This window comes from Setaria viridis, chromosome 9 (assembly GCF_005286985.2).
Source record: "Setaria viridis chromosome 9, Setaria_viridis_v4.0, whole genome shotgun sequence".
NCBI classification, from domain to species: domain Eukaryota; kingdom Viridiplantae; phylum Streptophyta; class Magnoliopsida; order Poales; family Poaceae; genus Setaria; species Setaria viridis.
In genome coordinates this window covers 28,538,444-28,564,871 of record NC_048271.2, presented here as the reverse complement: position 1 = coordinate 28,564,871, position 26,428 = coordinate 28,538,444, and the positions used below count along the sequence as shown (strand labels likewise).

Sequence of the window (26,428 nt, the reverse complement as noted above, 5' to 3'; positions counted from 1 at the left end):
TGTTGCATGGGCTGGAATTAGGCCCACTTTGAATTGGGCCTGTTAAAAAATGGCCCATGGTGCTGATGTCATCATCGCCAAGCCAAGTCATCTGCCACGTTGTCGCCCCAATTTCCACGTCATCAATCACCACGTCATCAATCACCACGTCATCTGCCATGTCATCATTGCTGTCCACATCATTTCCACGTCATCAGCTACGTCCTCATCTTGGGTTGGGTCACACGGGCTTGAGGCTATTCTATGACGGTTTAAAATCGTCATGGATTACGTTAATCTGTGACGATCATGCTGAAACGTCATGCAGATTAATCTATACGCTTCATACATTTCTCACACGTTATTGAAAACTATCATGGATACCGTTTTATGACGAGTTTTACTATCATGGATACCGTTTTATGACGAGCTTTTGATGATTTGTGATGAAATTTGACCATCATGGATTACAACATTCTTTGTAGTGGCCGGACCTCCAAATCGATGGTGATGGGTGGTTTGGGGCCGGTAGTGATGTACTATTCTGTAGTAGTGGTTGTCCCTGCCCCAGCAGCCGCCGCACCATAGATGGTCAAATATCAAGCCATGACCCTTGACATGAGCCAAAACTGTCACGGAGAGGTGGTGCTTTTTTTACTCTATCATTGGGAATTCGGTTGAGACATATAGGTGTATAACAATTCTTTTTAACGTGTTGGTGTGCGTATATCTTTAATGTTACGTTGTGCGTATCCCTTGGATGATTCGGTTGAGACATACAGGTGTATAACAATTCTTTTTAACGTGTTGGTGTGCGTATATCTTTAATGTTACGTTGTGCGTATCCCTTGGATGATGGACTCCTATAGAAGACAGAGATATTCAATCTGTTGTAACCAAACTCCAAGGGATCACAATGACCTGATGTAAATCCACCGCCAGAGAAGTTCTGGTGCTATATTAACACGCAACACGCGCACGGCAAGATGCAGCGTTTCCACCCAAAACTTCCGCCCCTCTCAGATCTTTTATCGGGCTCAATGGCCACCTCTCTTCTGCTACCGCCTCTGTGTTGCCACCTCTCTTCTTTAATGGCGGATGATTGATCAACATATGTACCCTGAAATAGGTGTACACGTCATCATGCAAAAGAAGCCTTCAACATTGTCCGTGTGCCCAAGGCCATGGGCAACAAGATCGATCTTTTTCAGGACAATTAGCTTCATCGTGCTTTTAACCTGGAGGCTGAATTCCAGAACCATCTAGTACATGTACATCAGGGTGACATTCCCACAACATCGACCTGCAGCCAGTCTCTAAACCAAACTAGGTACATACTACACATGCTCTGCAGCCTCAATCCCAAATGCATTTAAACTCTCACCTCTAAGGAACCGTCCCCACATCTTACTCTACGTGCAGTCCTACCTTTTGTGGAAAAACACTCCATGCCGGAGGATTGCAAATTAGACCCTCGCCTATGCAAGCATGCAGCCCTGCCTCATATGGCCGACGCTTGTGTTGACACAATTTACGGTCAACACACCGAGTACACTAGAACGAGCGGACGTCGAAATCACCTCGCGGAACCCCTGCCTTAAACCCTGACCGCCGGGAGGTGTTGGGTGTGTCAGCTTAAGCATCCAGATCCTGAAAGACTGAAACGACGAAAGAGTAAGATTGGTAGCCTGAAACGAACCATCTCCTGTTTTTTAATCGGCCGAACCATCCAAATCTGACAGCAACTCAGCTCACCATCTCTTCACCGAGCAACAGCAGAAGGTGAGAAAAAAAGAATTGAGGGCAGATCACGAATTCCACAACACCCTTCCGCGTCAGGAAAAAAGCTGAGGGCGTGAGCCAATCCGCTGCAGCCGATGAGCGCACCTTGTAGGCGGAACATGGCAACAACGAGGAAGAGGAGGCCGGCAGAGTGGAAACCTCCTGCAATGTGAGATCAAGGTTCCGGGAGGCCGCTTCGGTGGTGGAGCCGGCCCAGGACCCAGTACGACGAGGAGGAGAACGCGGCGTGGCTAGTCAAGGACATCAGCGGCGCGGATTGGGGGTGACCAGGTGAGCAAGGGAAAAGAGCCTCATCTGTCGTCCAAGCTAAGCCGTCATCTGAGCCGTGTCTAATCGGGAGGAACTCGTTCGAGGCTCTACTATGTACTACCATCGTGTGCGTCTGATGCTTCAGCTGTCCACGTAGCGCACATCAGGCGTGGGGCTGCACCGGTAGAGGTCAGCCCTCCTGCACGGAATTTTCTATCTCCCTTTTGTTGGGAGAGCTCCTCCTCGAGCTCTGATGAAGGGGTAACCAACTTCACAACAAGTCAACAACCAAAACACAAATTTGCGATTGCAAGATATAGCTCGACCTAAACACAAATCTGCGATATGATTGCAAGATATAGCTCGACCTGTCGACGCAATCTATGAACAAATATGCTTGAAACTTGAGAATAGGCGATAAATAAGACTTCCAAAAGAGATCTAGTAGTATAACGTCAACCTCCGTCGAGAATTAATCTGTATGCTACCCATTATAGCTAGTAATTAACTCGCCGAGCGCGTGCGCCTGTGGACCCCGACGTCTTCCGGCGGCCTCCGTATCCAAGAGTAAGTCGTCGTGTCTTCCTTGGTTGCTGGCACGCGTGAGAGGGGAATCTCCGGCAGCGGCGGCCGGGGTGGCTCCTTCTTGATTGCGGCTGCGGCTGGGGTCGTCGCCGTTGCTGTCTCAGGCGCCGGCGGTGGCTTCGGCTTGGTGGGCTTCTTGATCTCATCCTCCTCCTCGTCGCCGGCGAAGCAGAAGCAGGAGAAGACGTTGAACCTACCCATGTCGACGAGACGGCAAGTTGTTTGCTACTGATGATGTTTCGGTGGCACGCGTGTACGAGGTCTAGGTAAAGCATGCAGTTGAAAATATATATGAAGACATGTGTTCGGACTCCGGACTACTCCAACGTGGCACGTACCGTAGTTGATACAAGTTGGAGGTGGACGAGGATTCCAAACAGGGTGCGACGTACTGCATCGAACCGGCGGCTAATTCGGTGCAGGCGGACCGGTACTAGTCCATATACGAAACCAGTTTCTACACATTTCCCTTTTTTATGTGCAAAACAATGTACATTCCAGACGCTGATATACATGGTAACATGGATATATACTCATCCCTACAAATCACCTTCAACGATTGAGCCAGCAGATTTTAAGAATGACAAAGTCACTAAAGTTACTTTGTTGTCGTCAGACACATAACCTAACATAAAAAAGCATTAATTCTTTGAATTAATTCAACAAAAGAAAATTTGTATGTGCTGCATTTAGGACTCGAACCCAACTAACGGCTAACAAAGTGAGTTATGTTCAGTTCGTGTTTATACACATTTTTTATCTATCGTTTGAAAGGTTATATAGTTTTTTTTTAGAAAATGGAATTGTCTCCGCCCTCTACGACCGCACACAACATGGTTCTTACATTAAATTTAGCATCAAAATGGATAACTAAAATAAAAATAAAAATTCACCAATTACCGCTTCTCTATCCGGTCTTGGTGAAGACATCTCATGCGGGGCGTTGCTGGATTTGCCTTCTTCTCGTCGTAGGATTGTGGGGATAACTTGACCCGTGCAACCTGACGAACCAATGGCACCAACAGCTACTCAAACAGCCACATGTGACAAATGATTTTGCCCAACCACACAATTTGGTCGGTGTCTACCTGAACCACAAGGTAGAGATACAAGCTCTTGCAAATCATAAGGAAACACAAGAACTAGCTGAAGAGAAAATTCCCAATCCTCAAGGGGGCAGCTATGGCACAACCCTAAGGACAAGAGCACTTGGCTTCTCTATTTTTCTAAGTACAATTCGTGGTTAGGATTTCAGGGTAAAGTCGAGATGCTATTTATACTAGGAACATCCCACCTAGCTGGGCTGAATGGGTTGGTTTTGGCCCAGTTTGGCAAAAACAGAGTTCTGGACCAGTGTTCACCAAAATAAGTTTAATTGGGACCACAAAGCTCCAATGGATGTGCCGTTTATTCCATATGAAAGTAGACTTCACCATCTTTCCATCCATATATAATACTTGGGTGGATCCACCAAGAGTGGTACAGAATTCACCGTGAAACTTGGAAGTCAAAATCTGGAATAGCAACACGCCATCTTTAAGTTGCTTTTCTTTGAGCACTGAGTAGCCTATACATACATTGCATATTCTTCAAATCTAAGAAAAAGTAATGCACCACTATTAGGTAGTAAATAATTCTTGATAGATGCATGCCCATAATCAGTAAGGAGCGAGTTCACCTCATATTGCAATCGTTGCATTCTCGCCAGAGTCATTGGCCCCTTGTTGACATTGTCTTGTTCAGCACATGGTTGTGTAGTGCAGCGAGAGTGATGCTCTTCAACAATGGTTTGTGGACTACCATTGGGGATGTCCTCATTAACATCCAAATGCAATGACTTCCAACACTTTGCTTGCCACATGAACTGATTCCCTTATCTCTTCATGTTGCAACGGGGACCAATATCGCAACCAATTAGCTCCCTAAATACCCCCTGCACCAAAAAAGTGAACTTTTTTTTTCTCAAAAACTATACCATTTCGAGTGCAACAAATCGGCCACATAAGAGAGCAGCAAACCCTGAGGATCAAACTTCTCATCTTATTATCTATACTCGTTAACCAATTCCAAAGCATATGATTTATCGACCTAGGTGAGGTTAACCTGGTAGCAGTATAAACAATCCTCCGAATAGCTTTTGCATGATGACAATAAAAAAATAGATGCCCGGTTGTCTCGTTACTATCACAAAAGCAACATTGTTAGCTACCCTTCCAATTTCTCTTGACTAAATTATCCTACTCTGTAATGAACCTAAGGAAAAAAATTAGAGGTATTTTCAACTTCTAAATAATTTCTTTGGTGAAAGGGACATCCATGTTCATCATATATCGGTACATAGACTGAATTGAAAACATCTCGTTCCTATGTAGCTCCCAATTGAACATATCTCTCTCAGCAATGAGCTGGCAAATAGCTACTTTAGCCACAAGGTTATTCCAAGCAACTAGTTTATCCCCAAGTAGCACTCTTCGAACTGCAATATTTAGTGGGGTTTGATTCGTTCATAACATTAGCCATGGTTGTGTGAGGATAGAAGGTAATATTATACAAACATGGGAATTGCTCTTTATGTAGTTTTGACCCTACCCAAATGTCTACCCAAATGTCTTCCCAGAATCTGGTCAGCACACCATCTTTTATTTTGAGGGTCCTGCATCCTAGAAAATCTTCCCTGGCATTTTAATAAACCTTTCAAAAATTTCAGTTGCCAGGTTTAATTTGAATAACCATTTGCTGAGGTATTTGTTTTTAATCCAGACATTTGTTATTCGCAACCCTCCTTGGTCTTTGGTCCATACAAGATGTCCTTTGTTTGTCATCGTTGCCTTGCCAAAAGAATCTTGACTCATAGAAATCCAAATTTCATAGGATCCCTTGCAGGATCATGAAAAGGACACCATAAATATAGGGCGGTTGCTTAGTACTTAATTTAATAACACTAGTCTACCTCCATATGATAAATGTTTTGCCTTTCAATTACTTAGTTTTCGTTTAAATCTATTCTCAAATGCACTCGGTCTACATTATGGTGTTTACAATGGTGCATCGGGATCTCTAAATACGTGAAAGGAAGATCCCCTGGATTGCATCCAAACAGCTCAGTATACTACTCTTCGTAATGTTTGGCCTCTCCATAACAAAAATTCTCCTTAACCAAGGTCATACATCTAAATATCAAGAATTTGTGGTTGAAGAATGGGTGGATGCATGCCTTTGACTACGCATGTTTGGTTCACTACTACATATATGCCATACATCTTTGCCTAACTATGGATTTCTAAAGTGTGACTAACAAATCGTTGACCTTTTTGGTGAAAACGTTATTTTTTTTTTGCATTGTGTCATTTTACACTGGTTATGTGGAAGAACAAGGATAAACCCCAACCTACGGGATCGGTTTGGAAACCTGCAGAATGGAGTACATGGATGAACCAGCAGTGCAATGGAGGGCGCTTTGTTGTCCTTCTAGAGATGAGACTCATTAAATTCTTATATAAATTGGAAAGTTAATTTTTGTTGGAACGATTTTGAATGAGATTTGGAAGAAAAGCTAGAATAATTCGCAGATTCCAGATACAAAATATCAAAAATGAAATTTCAGGTCCTGTTCATAAACACTGGAAGGCTGCACGGTGACAAGAAAGACTGCACGGGAATAGATAAATTTCAAAACAAAATCAACTTGTTTTCACAAAGGGGATGTAAGTTGAATCTCTATTGCACAAAATGTTTTTTGAAACGTCTTGTACTCCCTCCATTCCAAATTGTAGGTCGTTTTGACTTTTTTAGGTTCATAGATATTATTATACACCTACACATACACTATATCTAGATATGCATAATAATATCTATGAACCTTAAAAAACTAAAACGACCTACAATTTGGAACGAAGGAAGTATGTAGTATTACACGGTTTATTTTTTGAGATGCAGCTCTGAAGATTGGAAGCAGATCAGACATTCGTCATGACATGAGCCGAGGACGGGCGAGACCGAAAATGGCGACGATCGGACTTCGAACAACATGATTCCCTGACACCCAGCTCAAGCTCCCGTCAACGACAGCTTGCCCATCTGCGCCTTGGCCGCTGACCGTCACGCTGAACGTCTTCTTCTCTCCAGCCCTAGAGAACACCAGTGTCAAGGGCGAAATGTGCACCGTCAGCGACCCCGGCACGTCCACCTTCACCATGTACGTGGACTCCGCCGGCCCCACGTTCGTCACCGTCCGGTTCACCGTGAACGGCGTCGGCTGCAGCGGCACGGTTATGGTGGGGTAGTTCAGCTGCACCTCCGGCGTCTTGAGCAGACCCGAGCAGCTCAGGCTCGAGTTCCTCACGATGGTTGCCAGGGCCCGGTCGCCTAGCAGCGCGCAGATGTAGCCGGCGTACTCTGGCACGCCGAGGTCGTAAACAACGCCGGGATCAGCAGCTCTCGTGGGATTGACATGCTCGGCGCCCGTCGCGTGCGCGCCGGCCCTCTTGCGCTGCTCGTCGAGGATGAGTTTACCATTTTTGTCAACGGCGTCAGATGTTGTCAGGATGGCTGACTTGATGGCCACCGGCGACCAGTCTGGGTGGGCGCTCTTGACGAGCGCAGCAATGCCGCTGGTGTGCGGCATCGCCATCGACGTGCCGGATATGATGTTGAACGACTCGACGGCGGTCATGCCCAACGGTGGCCACGCGGCGAGGATGTTGAGCCCCGGAGCCAGGATGTCCGCTTGAGCAAGCCGGGGGTGACCGTGCTTGGGCCGCGGCCCGAGAACGAGGCGACAGTTGGGGATGACCGGACACCAATCTCCGTGTTGTTGAACGTGAACGTCGCTGCGGAATGGTTGTTTGTCAATGTCGCATAATCCGTGATGTTGATCTCATCGGCGGCAGTCACTTGCATGACGCCGGGGCCATAATCCCGGAGCACGGTGGTGTAGCCATTGATGTCGGCATTTATCAGCACCACGCCACCCGCCGCAGCACTCCTCAGGTCACGGATGATCGATTTGTCCGCTAAGCCACCGTTGGCCTCGCAAACAACGATCTTGCCGGCGATGCTGCTGTCTTCGGCGGAGTAGTCGCAGTGCTGCTGCTCCTCGGAATAGAGGAGAGGATACGGCTTGGAGCTTGAGTTTGTGGCCTGAGTCAAGGTCTCTCCAACGACGCGTGGGCCCTTGAGAAGCTGCACGTCCGCCGGGAAGCTCCGGTTCACTGAGCCGGCAGCGACCGTGAGAAACTACGGTGCGTCGTTGACGACAGACGACGCCGTGGGGCCAATGTTGCCGGCCGCACAGACCACGGGGATCCCCTTCAACACCGCGCTGAACGCGCCGATGGCGATAGGGTCCTGATCGAACTCCAAGCTCTTGGTGCCACCAAGCGAGAGGGAGAGCACATCGACCCGTCCTTAATCGCCGCGTCAAGTCCGGCAAGAATGGCAGAGCTCTCGCACCACCGCGGGCTACACACCTTGTACATGGCGACGTGGCAGGTTGTGGCGGAATTGCCCAAATTAATCTGGCTAAAATGCACTTAAGTCGCCTGACACGCGATCATGCACTTTAAGCAAGTCAACTGGGTCGTCCGTTGGATTTCATCCGATAAACCACTTACACAGAATCGAGAAGCATTGCTCACACGAAGGTGAGTAGCACAAAGATTACAACATTCCCATCACGTTAACATAGTTCAACAAATTATTACATCAGAGTTTTTTCGAAATTCAAACAAGTTTGCAAGGTTCGAAGTGAAGTAAAACAAGCGAAAGCTAAATGTCAATACATGATATCATGACGAAGCCGATCATGACATCAATGATCCCTACCCTCGCCATCTGAGGAGGGATCCCACTCGACTGTCCAGCCCGGAGGGAGCTGGGTAGGCCAAGTGGTGCCAGCAACCATACTATCGACGTTACGTGAAAAGTTAAGCCACAACAAGGTTGAACAACTAATACTCAACAAGACTGACCCGACAGTGATAAATACTGTGACCAACTCCTAGATATGCAAGGATTTTTGGCTTTGGATTTGTTTTGCCAAATGCGTCTATAGTCGGTCCTTATTTTCAATATTTTAGCTCAAGTTCTACGTTCATTAACCAGTCTAGATTAGCAACTTATACTAACCAAGCATAGTTTTCCAAGCAATTAAAGAATAAGCATCAAGATTAAAATCAACATGTTCCATCTTTACTCAGTGCAAAATAGCGATCAAGCAGTCCCAAACTGTGAGAGGCAGACGAATCGATTCGAATTTATTAACCATGCATGGCGAACCTAATCTCACGACATCCGCGCACCACGAAGGATCGCTTCATTTGTTAACCATCCCCATCGATCCCCAGGCACGTGTTAGGGTCAAACATCCCTTAGCATGCAATGCTCCACAGTCCCGGCCTCTTGCCGTACTGTGACCACACTTGCACCCACATGATGCACCATGGTAACCTCGTTCCAGGAACAGCAGGAGTATAAGCCACGCCCTAGTTCAATCAGGTACTAGGCTTCCCCATCCCATACTAGGTACGAGATTAGAACTTTCAAACACTTGATCACGAACGCCAACACGTTTCGACCTTAGTCCATTTCATGTAGACAGACGGGGCAAACCACCAAGTATCGAACATAAGCCCGACCCCGTCCATCGTCCTTATAGTTGCAACATAAGTAAAGCACTCAACTCCTATAACTCGCGAGTGACAGAAAAACACTTAACTTTTACCGAGACCTATTAAGCATTGTAGCTACTCGACCTTAACAACTAGTATTCAGATCAAGGTACTAAGTTCATGCATCTACGGTTTCAATCAACTTCTACAAATGTAAATGCAAAATCATAAGCATCAATAACTTGCATAAATTTAAAACGGGGAATTCATGCACTGGGGCTTTCATTCAGGAAAAGTTATCGGTTCCTCAGGGTTTTGATCTAGCTCGGGCTCGACTTCCAAGTGATGAAGCTCCGCAGCAAGTTCGTCGTCCGGCGTAGGGTGGAGCTCGTAGGTTCCGTCGGCGAGATTAGCTTCTACACGACATGCATATCCAAGAGTTTAGTTTATTCATGCGTGTACACAAATGATGCAAGGCATGGCTTATTGGTAGAAAGAAAGTTGCATGTAGGTTACATTCACCTAAACAAGGTTTTACTTTCTTTAACTTCATAAAGCAAGGCGGTCGGTTTAAACTTGAGGTTGACTTTGATGGTGACTGCGTACACATTTAGGTTCTTGCAACTTAGAGTTGCACAAGGAAGGTGGGAGGTCGTTCAAGTGCATTTGGAGGATTATTCACTTTTGAATGTTTTTTATCTCTTCCAAAATTACTTATTTAGCTTAGTAGGATTTATATTTCTTCTTATTCCTTTAACTCGATTACTTAGCCAAAAATGGTTCCACAAACAAAGAGCAACCAAAGGTACTGAGAAAATTACAGCACCTCACTAAAGTCATTAATAAGTTACTGTAAAATTTTGGGAGCCATTGGATTACCATAAAAAGAATTAAAAGCATATCATCATTAAAGGTAGCATGCTCTTAACTATTTCTATCTCCAAACCTACAGTGAATTTAAGGGTGAAATTTTACCAGTAGGTTGAAGGTGTGTTACAGAAGCTTTGGTGAATTTTTCATAATTTTTGGAGACGGACAACTATTTCGCCTATTTATCTCCTATTTAAATATGCTTTACATGGAAGGTGGGTTTCTTTCTGTATACTACCTCTCAAAACTGAGCTACTCTAAGTGGTTTCATATTTTTCTCAGCTCTGGATTAAAACTTATGCAAAAAGTAAGATTTAACCCTAGATTTCAAATATAAGGTTAAAACAGGAACTTTAAGTTCTACTCCAGGGCCCTAAATATTTTTTCTGAGCTTCTATTCACTGAAACATACTCCACAGAGTTGGATTTACCTTTTTCTCATTTTTCTTCTTATTTACTATGATTTAAAAGGCCTAAGCAAGAAATAAAACTATAGGATATAAATTTCAATAGTAACATGAGCAAACTTATTTTTGTAAGAAACTAGACAGAACAAGGATTCCAACAAAAGTGATTTGATATTTTTCTGATTTTTGTACGATTTACTAGGCATTTACAAAGTTTAAACCTTTTTCTGCCAATTTTAAACCAAAAACCGTGGCAAACTTGCACTCTACCCCCTATGTCTGTGGTTTATTCATGTAGGGGTCCCTGAGTTTTGCGCCTAGGCCCCTGGAAAGATTGGGGAAGATGCAATGTCGTCCCCGGGGGTGCGCACGGCGGCAGCGGCGAAATCCCCAGCGATTCGCCGGCGGGGATCGGGCAACAAGTTGCCGGAGAGGCGCAGGGGCTCACCTGAGCTCGAGTTGGTGAAGTTGGGGTGACGGAGATGGCCGGCGAGGGTCGGAACACGGCGGCGGCGACTTGGCATGGCGGGTGGCGGTGCGGGCGGCGTTCCGGCACACCGGCAGCGTCGGGAGGGCAACAAGCGGCTCGGGGACGTGCTTGGAGGGGTGGCGAAACGGGCGGAGAGGTCGTCAGAGCGCGGGGTGGTACGGAGGTGGGAGCTCCATGGGAGCCTAGCGGCGGCGCAGAGGAAAATAGGGGCGCGGTGTGCGGGAGGTGGCGAAGGGTGGCAGTGATGGTGGGCTTGGCCCTTTTATGGGGCAGAGGTGGAGTAAAGGGTCGAGGCGGGGCCTCGGGCGCGGGAGGATAAGGCCGAGGGGAGCTGGTGTGTGGGCGAGGCGGTCATTGGCCGGAGGCGCCATTGGCCAGAGAAGCGGAGTTCCGGGGATAGGATCCCCAGTGCATTGGTCGAGGGAGATAGGGTCGGGCAAGCGCGGTTTTGCCGGGCGGGAGGATTGGCGAGGGCGAGCGTGCGTCTGGTCGCGTCAAGCGCCGGATTGGGGGCGGCGGCATGGCCGGTGCCCGGCGGTGGCGTGGCATGCGTGGGAGATGAAGGCGCGGGTGCCGGTTGGGCGGCGCGCGGGTGAACATGCTCGGGCGCGCTGGCGTCGAGGCAACGCCGGGCAGCAACAAGACCGGCTTTGGGAGCCCTCCACTCAAGATTTTCAAACTAAATGTTCGAATGACTCTTAAGCAAACTTGTAGTACTATGGTCGTAGTTCAAACTTTATTAAAAGTGTTTGTTTAGATTTTGAAAGGATTTGGAAATAACTCGAGCCAAAATTTGCCAAAAACCAGATATTTCAGACTTGAGACATTTCAGCCGATTTGGTGGAATTCCAGGAGTTTGGCTATTTTTGACTCGAATTTTGGACAACTTCTAAGTTGAATTAGACCAAGATGCTATTTAAGGATTTGCTCTTCAATCTTAGGACTTCAACTTCTATTAAGGGCTTTTCTTGAGTTTAGTTCAAAAATTTGGAGGAACACACTCGTCAAAAGGCGCACTCTGGACGGTTTCCAAACTTAGAGCTAGAATGCCTAGAGGGCTAAGTTGACTGTTTTACCTGACTTTGACCAAGTTTTTGAGTAGTTGACTGTTTTACCCGACTTTGACCAAGTTTTTGAGTAGGTTAGGTTTCGATTTGGACCTGGGTTAGTGTAACAAAATTGGAACACACTCAAGGGACTACAACTTTTATTAAATTCTTGACTTGAGGTTAGATGTGAAATTGTGAGATAGCAGGTTGCAAAGTTGAGTAAATACTTGAATTCCAGGACTTAGGTTGTTTGTAGGGTTTAATGTACTCCTAGTTGGATTCTTGTTTTTGACCTTCTCCCACTCTGATTAGCCAAAGTGTTTTTAACAAAAGTTATTTGAAATTAAAATTTTTACAACTCTTATTTGGGCAAAATTTCAAGTTTGTATATAAAAATTCAAGTTTTATATTTAACTCAAAAAAGAGCTTTTTTGGTTCAAAAAGGACATTTCACCCCTTTTGCTTAGTGACTAATGACTTATTTAGGTTTAATTACACCTAATTAAGGCAGAGTTGTTACACGGGTCGGTGCGGTCCCCACCGCCATCCCAGCGGCAAGGCCATCTCGCGAGGCGCTGGCGAGGAAGTTCCCCACCGCCGTGGATGCCGTGTGTGTGCCGTGCCCGATGTCATCTCCGGTGTCGCCGCCCGCGATGAACGACTTGGCACCGATGAGCTTGTTGTTGTACCAGGCATTGGATCCCTCGCACGCGCCCTTCCACCTCGCAGGGGGCGGCATGACGCCATGATTGTCGAAGGAAGGGTGTGGCGCGTGGATGCCGCTGTCGAGCAGGCTGACTATTACACCCTTCATGTACCCGACGTCGTTCCAGAACCCGATGCCTCTCGTCAGCCCGAGGAACGCTGGCGAGTGCATCGTCGCAAGTGTGCGCTCTGGGAACGCGCACACGAACCCCGGTCTCCTGGCCACCGCGTCGAGCTTAGAATCGGTCAACCTTGCGGCAAAGCCACTTAACACCTCCATGTAGGAGTGCACGAGGCGTGGCTTGCCAGAGTCTGTCAGGGTGTTCGGCAGGAAGGACTCGTGCCAATGACGGTGCCCCATGTCAGTTTCGGGCTATGGCTCGACGATTACTACGTGGGTTCGATATCTTGAAGGTTCTTGTTGTACATGGTGGAAGCTCACATCTGAATTGATGTAGGATAGCGCAGGTGCAGGAGAAAAGAGGATGGTGGAGGAGAGCACTTGCAGCAAGAGATATGAAAAGGATGACATTGTCTGTGCAACACCTGAACCGGCTAGGAAAATCTTCCAAAAGAAAAGGAGGATGAAGATGATGGAGATCAAGATGATGTTCATGATAGTCTTTATACACGCTGAGCAATATGCTATTTTTGCAAAATGTTAAACATATGTGTTAGACAACTAATCCTTGCATTGATGACTAATCCTTCCAGCTTCTGTCTCCTGCGCACGCATGCATTGATAGCCTCCTGCGGATGGCCTTCCACCTACTGCGTCGTTCAGTTCCTATGGCATGTCCAGCTTCTTCCTTTTCCTATATAATGTAATACGTTCAACTCAAATGAATGAATTCAATTATGCGTGTACTATTCTTGCTTTCATGGTATCAGTAAGCGTCACTCCTCGCTCCTATGACCTACTACTTCCGCATCAAACGCCGAGCTTGAGCATTCTCATGGCCGGCGACCATGCCGAGCTTGAGCGCCTATGCAGAGAGGTCCAACTCCTTTGTCAGGAGTGCGACCAGCGTGCCATAGCTAATCGTTGACGTGCCAATGAGGAACAGAGGTGCATCGCCGAACTCGTCGAGGCTGCGCATAAGGAGGCTGAGCGTGGCCGCCGGGAGGCCGAGGCTGACGCCGTCCTCGTCGCCAATCTCCATGCCCAGGCGGTCACCATCATGAACATCAAGGCGCTGGTTCCCATCGTCCTCGAGCTCGGTTCCACCACCTATCCGAAGTGGCGTGGCCTCCACCTCATCACCCTTGGCAAATACGCACTCGACGAGCATGTCCTCTCTGACGATGCCTTCCCCGACATCGCCCTGTGGCACCGCATGGACTGTGTCGTAGTCTCTTGGCTTTTTGGCACCATCTCTCCCAATTTACTAGAGAGTGTCATGACAGTAGGTGCCTCCAATCGGCAAGTTTGGCTCGGCCTTGAAGACATTTTCGTCGCAAAAAACTTGCGCCATGATCCTTGACGTAGAGTTTCGCACTTTCGTTCAAGGTGATCTCAATATTTTGGATTACTGTCACAAATTTAAAACCATGGCAGATCAGCTTGGTCATCTGGGTGAACATGTCCTCGATCGGACCCTTGTTTTGGCCATTCTACGTGACCTCAATGGACGGTTGACACACATGGCAGCCCTCCTCAAGTGATAGAAACCGTTTTTGTCTTTCGACGATGTCTGCAACGACCTCCTCCTAGAAGAGATCACGCTCGCCGACCGGAGCCTGTTGCCATCAATTGCTTTCCTCTCCACGGGCTCTGGAATGCGCCCTCCTAATTCTGGCACACACGGTGGTGGCGTCTCGACATTTCCCAGTGGCAGCACCGGTGGCCACAGCGCCTCCCAAGGCACTTCAAGCGGCACTCCTGGAGGCTCTGTCAGCTCAGGCAGCAACCGGTAGAACAACCATCACCGCCGTTACAATCACGGCAATGGTGGCGGCCAAGGCAAGCCATCTGCCGCACCGAGCACTCAAGGCTCGTGGCTGCCGTCTTGGTTCAACCCAAGGACAGGCACTGTGCAGATCTGGCCTAGCGCGCCTCGTCCTCCTGCTGGTGGCCCCAATGCGCGCCCTCCGTTACCGAACCGGGCACCCTTCCATGCCCTGACAGCACACTCTAGAGTCACTGGGCCTGCTGGCTTGCCGCCCGGCTACGGAGTTCCCTACAACATAGGTATGCCCTACGGTGTGGGTTATGGCATGGGCATGCCCGGCTCGCCCATGGTCTAACACCCTACCGCAAGTACTGGGGGTTGGGATCAGGAAGCGCTGGCACAAGCCTTCAACACGATGCAGCTGACGCCACCGCCTTCAACAGATTGGTACATGGACTCCGGAGCCGGTAACCATATGACTTTGGCCGCCGGTAACCTTTCCACCCCCCCATTCCAACTCCTATGACTCGCTTTCTCATATCATTGTTGGCAATGGTTCTTTGATTCCTGTCACGTCTATTGGTTCCACACAAATCCCCACCTCCCATGGTCATTTTACTGTTAGCAATGTGCTAGTCACACTGCAAATAATCAAGAACCTCATTTCTGTTTGTTGCTTTACCATTGATAATAACTGTTCCGTTGAGTTTGACCCATGCGGCCTTTCGGTGAAGGACCTTCAGACCAGAAGTGTGATCACCAGGTGCAATAGCATTGGAGACCTCTACTCTCTGCTGCCTGCACCACCCAACTCCTATGCCATGGTCGCCACAGCCCCCCTACTTTGGCATCATCTTCTTGGTCACCTTGGCACCGAAGCTCTTCATCATTTAGCTAGTACCACTGCTATTCCCTATAATAAAGGAACCATGGATACTCTCTGTCATGCATGCCAGCTTGGTCGCCATGTTCGGCTACCCTTTGCATCCTCCACCTCGCGTGCTAGTCAGAATTTTGATTTAATACATTGTGACCTTTGGACCTCTCCTGTTGCTAGTGTCTCTGGTTACAAATACTACTTAGTCATCCTCGATGATTGTTCCAATTTTTTTGGTCATTTCCCTTGCGCTTGAAGTCAGATACTTTTTCCACTATCTCCCACTTCTTTGCGCACGTCCACACATAGTTCGGTGTCACCATTAAATCCGTTCAGTGTGATAATGGGAGAGAATTTGACAACCTCTCTGCACGCTCGTTCTTTCTCACTCACAGTGTTGCACTCCGCATGTCGTGTCCCTACACTTCCCAGCAGAATGACAAGGTTGAGCGTGCCATTCGGTCAATCAACAATGTTGTTCAATCTCTTCTTTTTCAGTCTAGCATGCCACCTCAGTACTGGGTTGAAGCTCTCCATACTGCCACCTATCTCATCAACCGACACCCTACCAAAACCCTTGGTCTTTCAACCCCATATTTCGCTCTCCATGGCTCCCCCCTTCCTATGAGCACCTTCGGGTTTTCGGGTGTCGTTGCTATCCTAAACTTTCCGCCACCATTGCCACACAACCTCTCTCCGCGCTCCATGCTGTGTGTTTCTAGGTTATTCTTCCAAGCATAAAGGTTACCGGTGTCTGGATATGAGCTCCAATCGGGTCATTCTCTCTCGGCATGTCACGTTTGACAAGCACTCGTTCCCATTCGCTAACATGGGGAGTGCACCGTCGTGCACTGACCTTGATTTCTTGTTCGATATAGACTCTTCTCCACTACCCATTGGGTTGCGGACCCCTGCAGGTACCCACCAGTCCGGCCCTACTGTCCGAACTTCTTCTCAGGCGTGGGTTGCTGCCAGCGGAGCCGGGCTGCCTCTGCACCACCCGGACCTTGTGCTCGGTGTCGCTACTAGTCCAGCAGCCGTGCCTAGCATGTCTAGATCTAGCATTGTGTCGCCACCATGCCCTACTGCCCACCAGTCTAGCCCTGCTGCCCCCGTTGCTTTTTAGCCGTGGGTTGCTGCCAGCGGAGCCGGGCCGGTTCTATACCCACCGGACCTTGTGTCCAGCATCACCGCTAATACAGCGGACATGCCTGACGTTACAACGCCTGGCATGGAGTCGCTGCTGGGCCTTGCTGCTGCATCAAGCATGCCTACTGTGAGCTCGGTCCAGGGCCCTTCATCATCAACTGCCCTGGCACCAGCAGCTCGTAGTCGGATTGGTGCTCCGTCGATTATTCTCCTCATAACGCCAGTGGTGAAAAATCACTAGATGATCACCTGGGGGAAGGCCGGCTTTCGCCTTCCGACAGATTGGCTGAACCTTCACGCCACTGCCCTCTCGCCCATTCCGAAGACGTACCGCGGTGCTCTAGCAGATCCCAATTGGTGTGCTGCCATGCAAGAGGAATTTGATGCTCTCCAGGCAAATGAAACATGGACTCTCATTCCTCGCCCGTCTGGCATCAACCTCATGACTAGCAAGTGGGTCTATTGGCACAAGCTTCATCTAGATGGGACTCTCAATCGCTATAAGGCATGTTGGGTCCTCCGTGGTTTCACTCAACGCCCCGGCATCAACTACGCCGAAACCTTTAGCCCAGTGGTCACACTGGCCACTATTCGGACGGTTCTGACGTTGGCTCTCTCCCGTGACTGGCCAGTTCATCAACTAGATGTGAAAAATGCGTTCCTCCATGGAACCCTCTCTGAGATAGTATACAGTGTGCAGCCCTCTGAATTTGTTGATCTGGCCCACCCTAACTATGTCTGCCGGCTCAAAAAATCTCTCTACGGGCTGAAATAGGCTCCACGTGCATGGTACAATCGGTTTGCAACTCATCTTATTTCACTTGGATTTCATGAGGCAAAGTCAGACACATGAGTATTCAGTTTCAATGAGGATAAGACACAGTTTACCTATTACTCTATGTGGATGATATTGTCCTTATAGCCTCATCTGAGTTCCTCCTTTGCCGGACGGTCACTGCCCTCCAGCAAGAATTTTCTATGAAGGATCTCGGTCCGCTCCATCGTTTCCTGGGATTATCAGTGACCAGATAGCATGGTTCTATGCACCTCTCTCAGCATCACTATATTCTAGAAATTCTTGAGCGAGCTAGTATGTCAGAGTGTAAGCGTTGCAGTACACCTGTCGACAGACATTCCAAGCTCTCTAGTGATGGACCACCTATGGCCGATGCCATAGACTACCATAGCCTCACCGGAGCTCTTCAGTATTTGACATTCACCTGTCCTGACATCTCTTATGCAGTTCAGCAGCTCTGCTTATTCATGCATGATCCCAGAGAGCCACATCTTGCGCTCATCAAGCGGATTCTTCACTATCTTCGTGGCACCCTTGATCATGGGCTGATCTTGTATCAGACATCTCCGGCAGACTTGGTTGTTTACACTAACACAGATTGGGCGGGCTGCCCTTATACACGGAAGTCTACATCCAGTTATGGAGTCCTTTTGGGTGACAATCTTATATCTTGGTCTTCCAAATGGCAGCAAACAGTCTCTCGCTCCAGTGCTGAGGCTGAGTACCGCGTAGTGGCTAATGGGGTTGCTGAGGCGAGTTGGCTATGGCAACTACTAGATGAGTTACATTCTCCTCTCCGTCAGGCTACTCTTGTCTATTGTGACAACATCAGCGCGGTCTATCTCTCCACCAACCCCGTTCAACATCAGCGTACGAAGCATGTGGAGATCGATCTTCACTTCATCCATGAGTGTGTTGCTCTTGGCCAGGTCCACGTTCTTCATGTGCCCATGATGACACAATATGCCGACATCTTCACCAAGGAACTCCCGATGTCTGTCTTCACCGAGTTTCGGTCCAGTTTGAACGTCCGCTCCAGCGACGCTCTAACTGCAGGGGCGTGTTAGATAGCTAATCCTTGCATTGATGACTAATCCTTCCAGCTTGTGTCTCCTGCGCAAGCATGCATTGATAGGCTCCTGCGGATGGCCTTCCACCTACTGTGCCGTTCAGTTCCTATGGCTTGTCCAGCTTCTTCCTTTTCCTATATAATGTAATACGTTCAACTCAAATGAATGAATTCAATTATGCGTGTACTATTCTCGCTTTCAATATGGAATCCAACAATTGATTATAATAACTTTGTGCCAGTTTGGCCTCAGATTTTGATAAGAATGTGGGCAATATTCAGAGTAACGCCGACCAATACACAACGCATTTGCACTTATCGCATGAATGTAGACGGCTAATCCAAATTACTGTGCTGGGCTTACATTTTTGGTCAAAATATATAGAAAGGCAAGAATTGAATTCGAACAGCTATTATATCCTGATATATAATGTGTGATATCTGAAAAGCTGGTGGTAATAAGGTACTAAAGGTTGGAAGGAACAAAATAGGGTTCAAAGCAATGCCCACCATCATTATCTTTTTTGCATCTTAAGTAGATGGAGAATACACCGAGTACTGGACCAACATCAAGATTTGTGCTAAGTTTTATTGGGACGCGAAGAAGAGTCTTGAAAGGAAACAAGTACTTGTAGTCTAAGAAAGGGAGAGGTGAATTAGACAAATTTAAAACCCTAAGCTATGACTTCCACTACTTTGCATAAAAATATAAACTAGATCATACAATCTAGATGTGCAACTATGATTCATCTAGTGAAACTATCCACCCACAAAGATCTTGCAACCTAGAACCAAACTCTAGCAAGAACTACACTATGGAAGTTCATTTAGAAATACGAAAACGTAAAGGAGTGGGTTAGGAAGGATACAAACTCTACACAGCGATGTATCCCGTGGTATCGATAGGCAAATGCCACCCATAGTTCACGTTGGAGCTCCTCCAAGAATGTACTCCTGGTCAGCAAGTCTCTCATGGTCTTGGTCTTAGGCTCGCCACAAAGGCTCTTGCCAAGCCGGATGAGAAGATTGCCATAAAGGAAGGCTCACCACTTCCTTTCTTCCGATCACCTTGACACCGTCTCCACTACAAAGCTTTCTCCATGATGGAAGGGATCTCCTCATCCCCGCACACGATCAACGTCGCCGCTCCACACCAAGCTGGAGGGTCGAAGATTTGCTGGCAAGCCACCAAGGTCTTAAGGTGCTGGCGCACTAAACATACAATGTAGGTTCACTCCTAGAACCACGTACAATATGGCAACATCTTGCACTCACTCACTCTAGTTTCCTAGCACTAATCACTCTCTAAGATTGTGCTAAATGCCTTTTGATGATCACATAAGCATTTTGGTGACATGGATGTGTTCTTAATGTGATATGCACTCTAATGAACTCTTGCACACTGCAGCAACTTCAAATGGGCGAGTAGAAAGAGTATAAATAGCCCAACACATCAAAAGAGCTATTGCTCCAACAGCTAGTCAAACAGTTGTACCAATTTCTCTGACGCTTAGTCCAGTGCCATATTTTGGCCATAACTCTCAACTCAACTCTGAACTCTAATTTCGAAGATCTTGTACTTGTTGGAAATCTTGTGAAATTCTTAATAAGATTATAAAAAAATTTAGATCATTCAATCACATTTTGAGCATCGGATGAATGCTAAAAGTTTGATGGATGCCCAAAAGTCCGATGCACACAATTTTTCAAGGGTCGGATGTTCCGATCATCATCCCATACATATGTTCACGAAAATATGCTATCTGAACATTGTCAATATGCAAATTTCGATGGTAGCATCGGATCATGGGATGCTCCTTTATGTGCATTTTATAAGCGCCGGATGTTTCTTTGCTAAGTCTGACGGCATCGTCGGGTCATCCGGTAATCATTTTTCAGCACATCTTATTTTTGATTATAACTTTCTACTCCGAAGTCCGATTTTCATGATCTTGGACTCTATGAAAAGCTTGTGAAATATTACACATAATTATGCAAAAATCCAAACCATTTGGTCAGACTAAAAGATAATTATGCATGGGATAAATCCAATTCATTCCTCTCCTTGTCTTAGCTTCGATATCGTCATTTGTCTTGCGTCCTTGAATCTATAAAACCCTACAAGTGCTCATTTTTCATACACATGTTAGTTCTAATGATACTATTATCATTCAATCACCAAATCATAATTATGGCCTAGAGGGTCATCTTTCTTATAAGACTCTTCGTCAACAACGCCAAGCGTCGAGTGGGAGGGGTGAAAAGTGATACAGATATCCAAATTATTCGATATCCATATACGTAAAAACATGAATATATATCCATATTCATTTTTAATGTGGTAACTAAAGTAGATATTCAATTTTTTTTCATAATTCAAATACGAATTTGTATATGAAATAAAGGTGGCTATGGATGGATTTCCAATATTATCTGTATTCATATAGGATAAAGGCATCACTAAACCGTACTACAAATATATTGTTTTAATCTAAGTATGAAATTGGTATATTTATTGATGTTAATTATTTCCAAATAATTGATTTGTTTATTTCATTAATGTAAAATGTTTTATATGCTTCTGTTTATTTGATATTAAAATATTATTGTAATATTTTCAAAGGGTGATTGTTATCGACATGTGTTATATTTTGTTATATTCGATCCCTTCGTGATATATTTTGTGATAAGTTTATTAAAAACAGTGAATATATATTTACCAAATCAAGACTTAATTGCGAATCCGAATCTGAGCTATCCATTTTGTATCACATTCGAAAGTATCTAAATTTGAAATTTAAATATAGTAAAAAATGCTATTTAAATTAGATTCCATACAAATTCGATCCAACTTCATCCTGGGGAGATTAACCCCTTGGTCTTCTATTCCTTAAGTTTAGAAAAGATGAATGCAACATCATCTATACAACCATGCACATATACTAAAGAGGACACAGAGCCCACAAGTTACGTCATCTTCAACCGTGCACATATTCCGAAGAGACATCGTGCTGTTGTGTCCGCACGTCTCTCTTGTTTACCGTCACTAGTAGAGATCGAGACTCCTCTCCCGATTCTTGCCATCGTCGGCTCGCCTCGTGCACGATGATCCACTCGTGCGTATGAAATCAATTTTAATACACAATTTCATTACATCATTATCAATACTGGGATCTTGATAATTGTATCTAACGAATGTCATGAGGATAAAACTCCTCATACATACGATGAAACTCTTTTTTTTATCTGCACGGTTACCTAACGAATGTCATGGGAATAAAACTCCTCCTACGTATGATGAAACTCTTTTTTTTTTCGCTGCACGGTTACCAATGCTGCAGTTTCATTGCATCGTTATCAATTTAACAATACTGAAATCTTGATAATTATACCTGATTGCATCGTTATCAATTTAACAATACTGAAATCTTGATAATTATACCTGATAAATGTTATGGTCATGGGAATAAAACTCCTCGATTACCAATGCCGCAGTTTCATTGCATCGTTATCAATTTAACAATACTGAAATCTTGATAATTATACCTGATAAATTGTATGGGAATAGAACTCCTCACACATTAATATCAATATTCTAGTAAAACTTGATAATGGTACCTGATGAATCGTTATCAAATACTGAAATCTTGATAATTGTACGAGATAAATATCATAGTAATAAAACTTCTCACACATTAATATCAGTATCCTATGCGAATAAAACTCCTCACGTATTAATATCAGTATCCTAGTAAAACTTATGTCATGAGAAATAGAACTCCTCACACGTTACATAAAACTCCTCACACGTTAATATCAGTATCCTCACACGTTAATATCAGTATCCTAGTCACGTATGATAAAACTCTTTCTCTCTCCTCGTAATTACTCGGCATACCGAAACATTCTTTGCCAAACATTGATTTCCCTGTATGGCATCAAGAACTAGCAGTCCTTTTAACAGCTCCATCTCTTCCTAAAGCTGGAAAAGAAACGAAACCACCTCTGTTAACCACGCAACGTCTGGCTTGGAAAAGCCTTATTTCAACGGTAAACACGCATCCAAGTTACAAGCCACATATGCATCTTCTAGTCACCAGTGTTCTTGCACTGTGACATGAAGAAAACCTTCATCATATCCAGTGCTCAATGGAGATTCTTCTCCATCGTTGCATCAGTTATTAGCTTCTCTCTATTCACTGGGGGAGGACACCATTGGAGACAGCGGCGTTGGTGACAAGAGGGGGGAGGGGGCGGACATCGGCTCGTGGACGACGGTGTTGGTCGATACAGAGATTGGGTTGCCGTCCAGTTGCAGCATGATCGCTCCTAGGATCTCAGTCAGAAGCTTCTTGAACTCTGCTTCGTCCACCACCTTCCCATCATCGGCTTTAGCCATCTTGAATGCTTCGTTCACCACAGCATCCACCTGTTGGATGTTTGATCGTTAAAGCTCACTTAAAAGTCTGAACATTTCAAATTTAAAACTAAATACAGGCAAGATGAACTGCAGACGTTCCATGTAGGTTCTGAAATAGAGGATTGGATTTGAACTGTGGGTTATAGAACGACATATGTTTACCTGATCAACAGCTCCGTAAGGTGGTAGGCTTGCAGAGTCAGCAATTCTATCAAGCGCAACTCGGAGGTACTCTTTCGATGTTTTATCTTTGTGTTCTTTCGGCACATCTCTCCAAACCGAATCCAACAGCTAGAACAAGTTCAGTGACGCAAATTGTGATCAGTGTCATGCAACTGACTACTCAATCATGACACTGCAACTTTTGAAGCGCGTTTCCCATACCTTGTCGAATTCGAACTTGTTCGACAGCAGCCTCCTGATACCATTCCCGTCGAAGGTGTTCTCCGTATGTGCGACAATCACAGGGTGCTGTTGCAGTCGCTGAGTGACGATGCTCAGGAACTTTTTGAATTCTTGGAAAAATGCTTCTCGGGAAACAGGCTGATCCAGCTGATCATAGGTAAGCTTTTGCATTGCAGGCTCTATGATATTTTCCACAACCTGTCACAAGAACCCAACAATTGTAAGTTGTATCTGCATATATATGTTCCAGTACTTATGTAGGTAGGACTACTTGTAATTGTTTAGGACATGTATGAGCCTGGATTATATAATGAAAACCCAGGCAGCCTGGATTCTAATTTTTTCCACACCTTGCTACATAACTGAATATCGTGTCATCTCAGCTATTAATGCAGGGGATAAAATTTGTACTACCAATAATTATCAACTGACTAACTTAGTAAATGAAAATTCAAATTACCCAAGAGTCAGAAGCAGGTGGCATGCCGTGGTCTACCGTCAGGTGTCGAAGAGCAGCCAACAAGCACTGGCGCAACGACGCATTGTTTCCGGGATTTACTTGTGAAAACATGGCCGCTGCTTCAGGTTCATACCTTGAACTGTCAAGAAATTCATTCAGGTCTTCCCCATTTATTCTGAGGATCATGATGGGGTCTCTCTGAAGCCCAGCCGCCATTCCAAGAAGTATATCGGACAGCACGCGCTGGAAATCCGATTTACTCACGGAGTCTTGCTTGCCGTGAGTGAACTCGTTAAGAACCTGTGTGCAAGAAGTCAAGAACACAAATTATTCCGTATCTCATTTATGGATTTATGGGTACAGTATTGTCCCAATAGTCTTGCTGTCCGTGCCTGTGGATCATTCCAGATAGACCCAACATGTCCAATGATAAAGAAAACAACAATAGCTGCAACGCACAGACACACAGAAAGTTCTGGATATAGTATATACATGAGGTGATGCTATTTATTCGGATTTTCCAAAGAAAGTCAGAATGGAAAAGGATGCTACTGGTTGATGTTGGGTACACAGGAGTGATCAATTTCAGAAAGACCTAGCTGATTTTGTCAGTCCAGCTGAAGTGCGCCAGAGACACTCAAAAATACATGCTCCGACATTCAGACTCTAATGGCGACTTATGGTGTGTATTGAACCATATTATATTCAAATGCTCTATCTTCATACAGAAAATATATCGATAGCCAAGATTAAAATACTTGAATGGTTATGGAGGGAATCTGTATTGCCTTGATATTGGTACACTAGAACTTTCCCGATTTCTTGAACCTTTGGAGCCACATAAGTAAGCACGTCAAAACGCAGATAACTCCATATGATTTGGGAAAACATAAACAGGGAATACCCAGATGCACTTAAACTTAGGCTAGTTTTGTAGCTATTTAGGACTCCCTCCATTCAAAAATTTAAAGTGCTAGTTTCTCAAAAAAAAAATCAAAAAAAAATCTAAAGTGCTAGTTTCGCAAAAAAAAAACTAAAGTGCTAGTTTTATTCCGAGACAAAATTCTCTAAATTTGTACTATCATTTCAAATTAAATAAATAAGTTTGCAGCTGACAAATATTAGTGAAATATACGCGGCTCAAACTTTTAAATGTACTTTATTAACTACAAAGTGCGATTGGCGCACATGCCAGCTCTATATTTGAAGCTCTTGTAGCAATAATAATAATAAGAATAAGAATAAGAATAAGAATAACAATAACAATAATAAGTACGAAACCATACCTCCGCGTAGATGTGGTCGGCCTGCCGCGACGACCCCCTCGCCGGCAGCCCGATGGCGGCGCCGATATCTGCGACGGCGGGCTGCAGCTCTTTGACCGACAGCCTCCCGTCGCCGTCTACGTCAAGCTTCCTGAACCTGTCGTCGACGAACTTGGCGAACGCCTCCTTGTTCTCCACCAGCGCCCGGATATCCGAGCCGTCCTGCACCTGCACCACGCCGTTCCTCTTCCTCCTCACCTGCTGCTGCTGCTCCATCGCTGCACCTCCCTTTAATACCACGGGCCGGGAAAGATAAGGAAAAAAGGGTTGTTGCAAGTTGCGGCAAGGGCCGACGGCCGTGGGTTCCTCGTGACCACCCGGGCGAGATGGGCCGGTCGGCCGGTGGTCGCTGGTGGTGGCAAAGTGGCTGAAAAGATGAGGAATTCACGAGCCGAAAGCCTGAAACTGGCGAGGAGATAGAGCTTTCCGTGCCCTTTCTCTTGGGGCGTAACGAGAGACGAGACGGCTTCTTGCGAGGATGCAACGGATGGATGGACTGATAGATGGATTGGCCTTGTTGCGTGGTTGGTTGCGATTTATATAGATCGTCAGCTAAACTCCGGTTGAGTGTGGAGGTGTGAGCGAGAGAAAGAGAGGCCGGCGCAACTGGGGAGCCTGATGCTAGCCTGTAGCGTAGCGTGCAACTGGGGAAGGAGCAGCTGCTTTGCTAGCAGTGTGTGAAGTGGTGAAGTGCGCATGCAACGACACGTGTGGAAGGTGCGTGGCGCTTCGAGACGGATGCACAACTCGCCTGCTGTGTCTCTATCTGTCCTTTTTTTTCCCTTCGGATTTACAGGTGTATCGCGGTCAGACTTTGGTCCACGTTGCGTGATGGGGTTTCTGATGACGAGCACTGGAACATTCTTTCAAGAGAATATATGTGCTGTATGCTATGATATGTGTTGACTATGGACACGTCTAGAGATACCGAGCACAGTTTGGTACTTTGGTTTACATACTCTGTACTCGAAAAATTTATTTTTCGAATCACACGGTGCAGACGCAGACACTTGAATACACACACGTACACTCATTTTTATAAGCATATGCACGCAACTATAATCAGCATTTTCGAAAGACCGAGTCGGCAAAATTCTCAAGATTGATGAAGTTACTATTACTATCTGAAGAGCATGCCACTTACCACTTAAAGAATATCGTTGGTTAAAACTAGAATAAATTTTAAAAAATGCAAGTACCTGTTAAGTCGAGGATTCAAAGTAGGTTCCATCACAGTAAGGGGGTGTTTGGGAGCACTCCACTCCAAATTTTTGAGCTCCACTCCACCAA

General features: G+C 45.9%; 1 protein-coding gene and 1 pseudogene across 1 annotated transcript; both read right to left on the bottom strand.

Annotated features, from left to right (window-relative positions):
- Nucleotides 1-6,583: 6,583 nt before the first annotated feature.
- Nucleotides 6,584-13,234, bottom strand: LOC117835143 (subtilisin-like protease 1; annotated as a pseudogene).
- A 9,302-nt stretch (nucleotides 13,235-22,536) lies between these two features.
- LOC117836165 (uncharacterized) lies at nucleotides 22,537-25,760 on the bottom strand. The gene is made up of 5 exons (XM_034715543.2): nucleotides 25,100-25,760; nucleotides 23,814-24,113; nucleotides 23,333-23,551; nucleotides 23,111-23,239; nucleotides 22,537-22,957 (listed from the first exon to the last, which is right to left on the bottom strand). Exons 1-5 carry the CDS (start codon nucleotides 25,352-25,354, stop codon nucleotides 22,721-22,723), a joined length of 1,140 nt encoding a protein of 379 aa, XP_034571434.1. The 5' UTR covers nucleotides 25,355-25,760; the 3' UTR covers nucleotides 22,537-22,720.
- Nucleotides 25,761-26,428: the final 668 nt, after the last annotated feature.

What these genes read in the sequence shown, in the direction of transcription:
- LOC117836165 (XM_034715543.2), bottom strand. Translation starts at nt 25,354, where the DNA reads ATGGAGCAGCAGCAGCAGGTGAGGAGGAAGAGGAACGGCGTGGTGCAG. An exon ending in CCGACCACATCTACGCGGAG is followed by an intron (nt 24,114 to 25,099) that starts GTATGGTTTCGT and finishes TCTTGCACACAG; the next exon opens with GTTCTTAACGAGTTCACTCA. An exon ending in ACAAGTTCGAATTCGACAAG is followed by an intron (nt 23,240 to 23,332) that starts GTATGGGAAACG and finishes AACTTGTTCTAG; the next exon opens with CTGTTGGATTCGGTTTGGAG.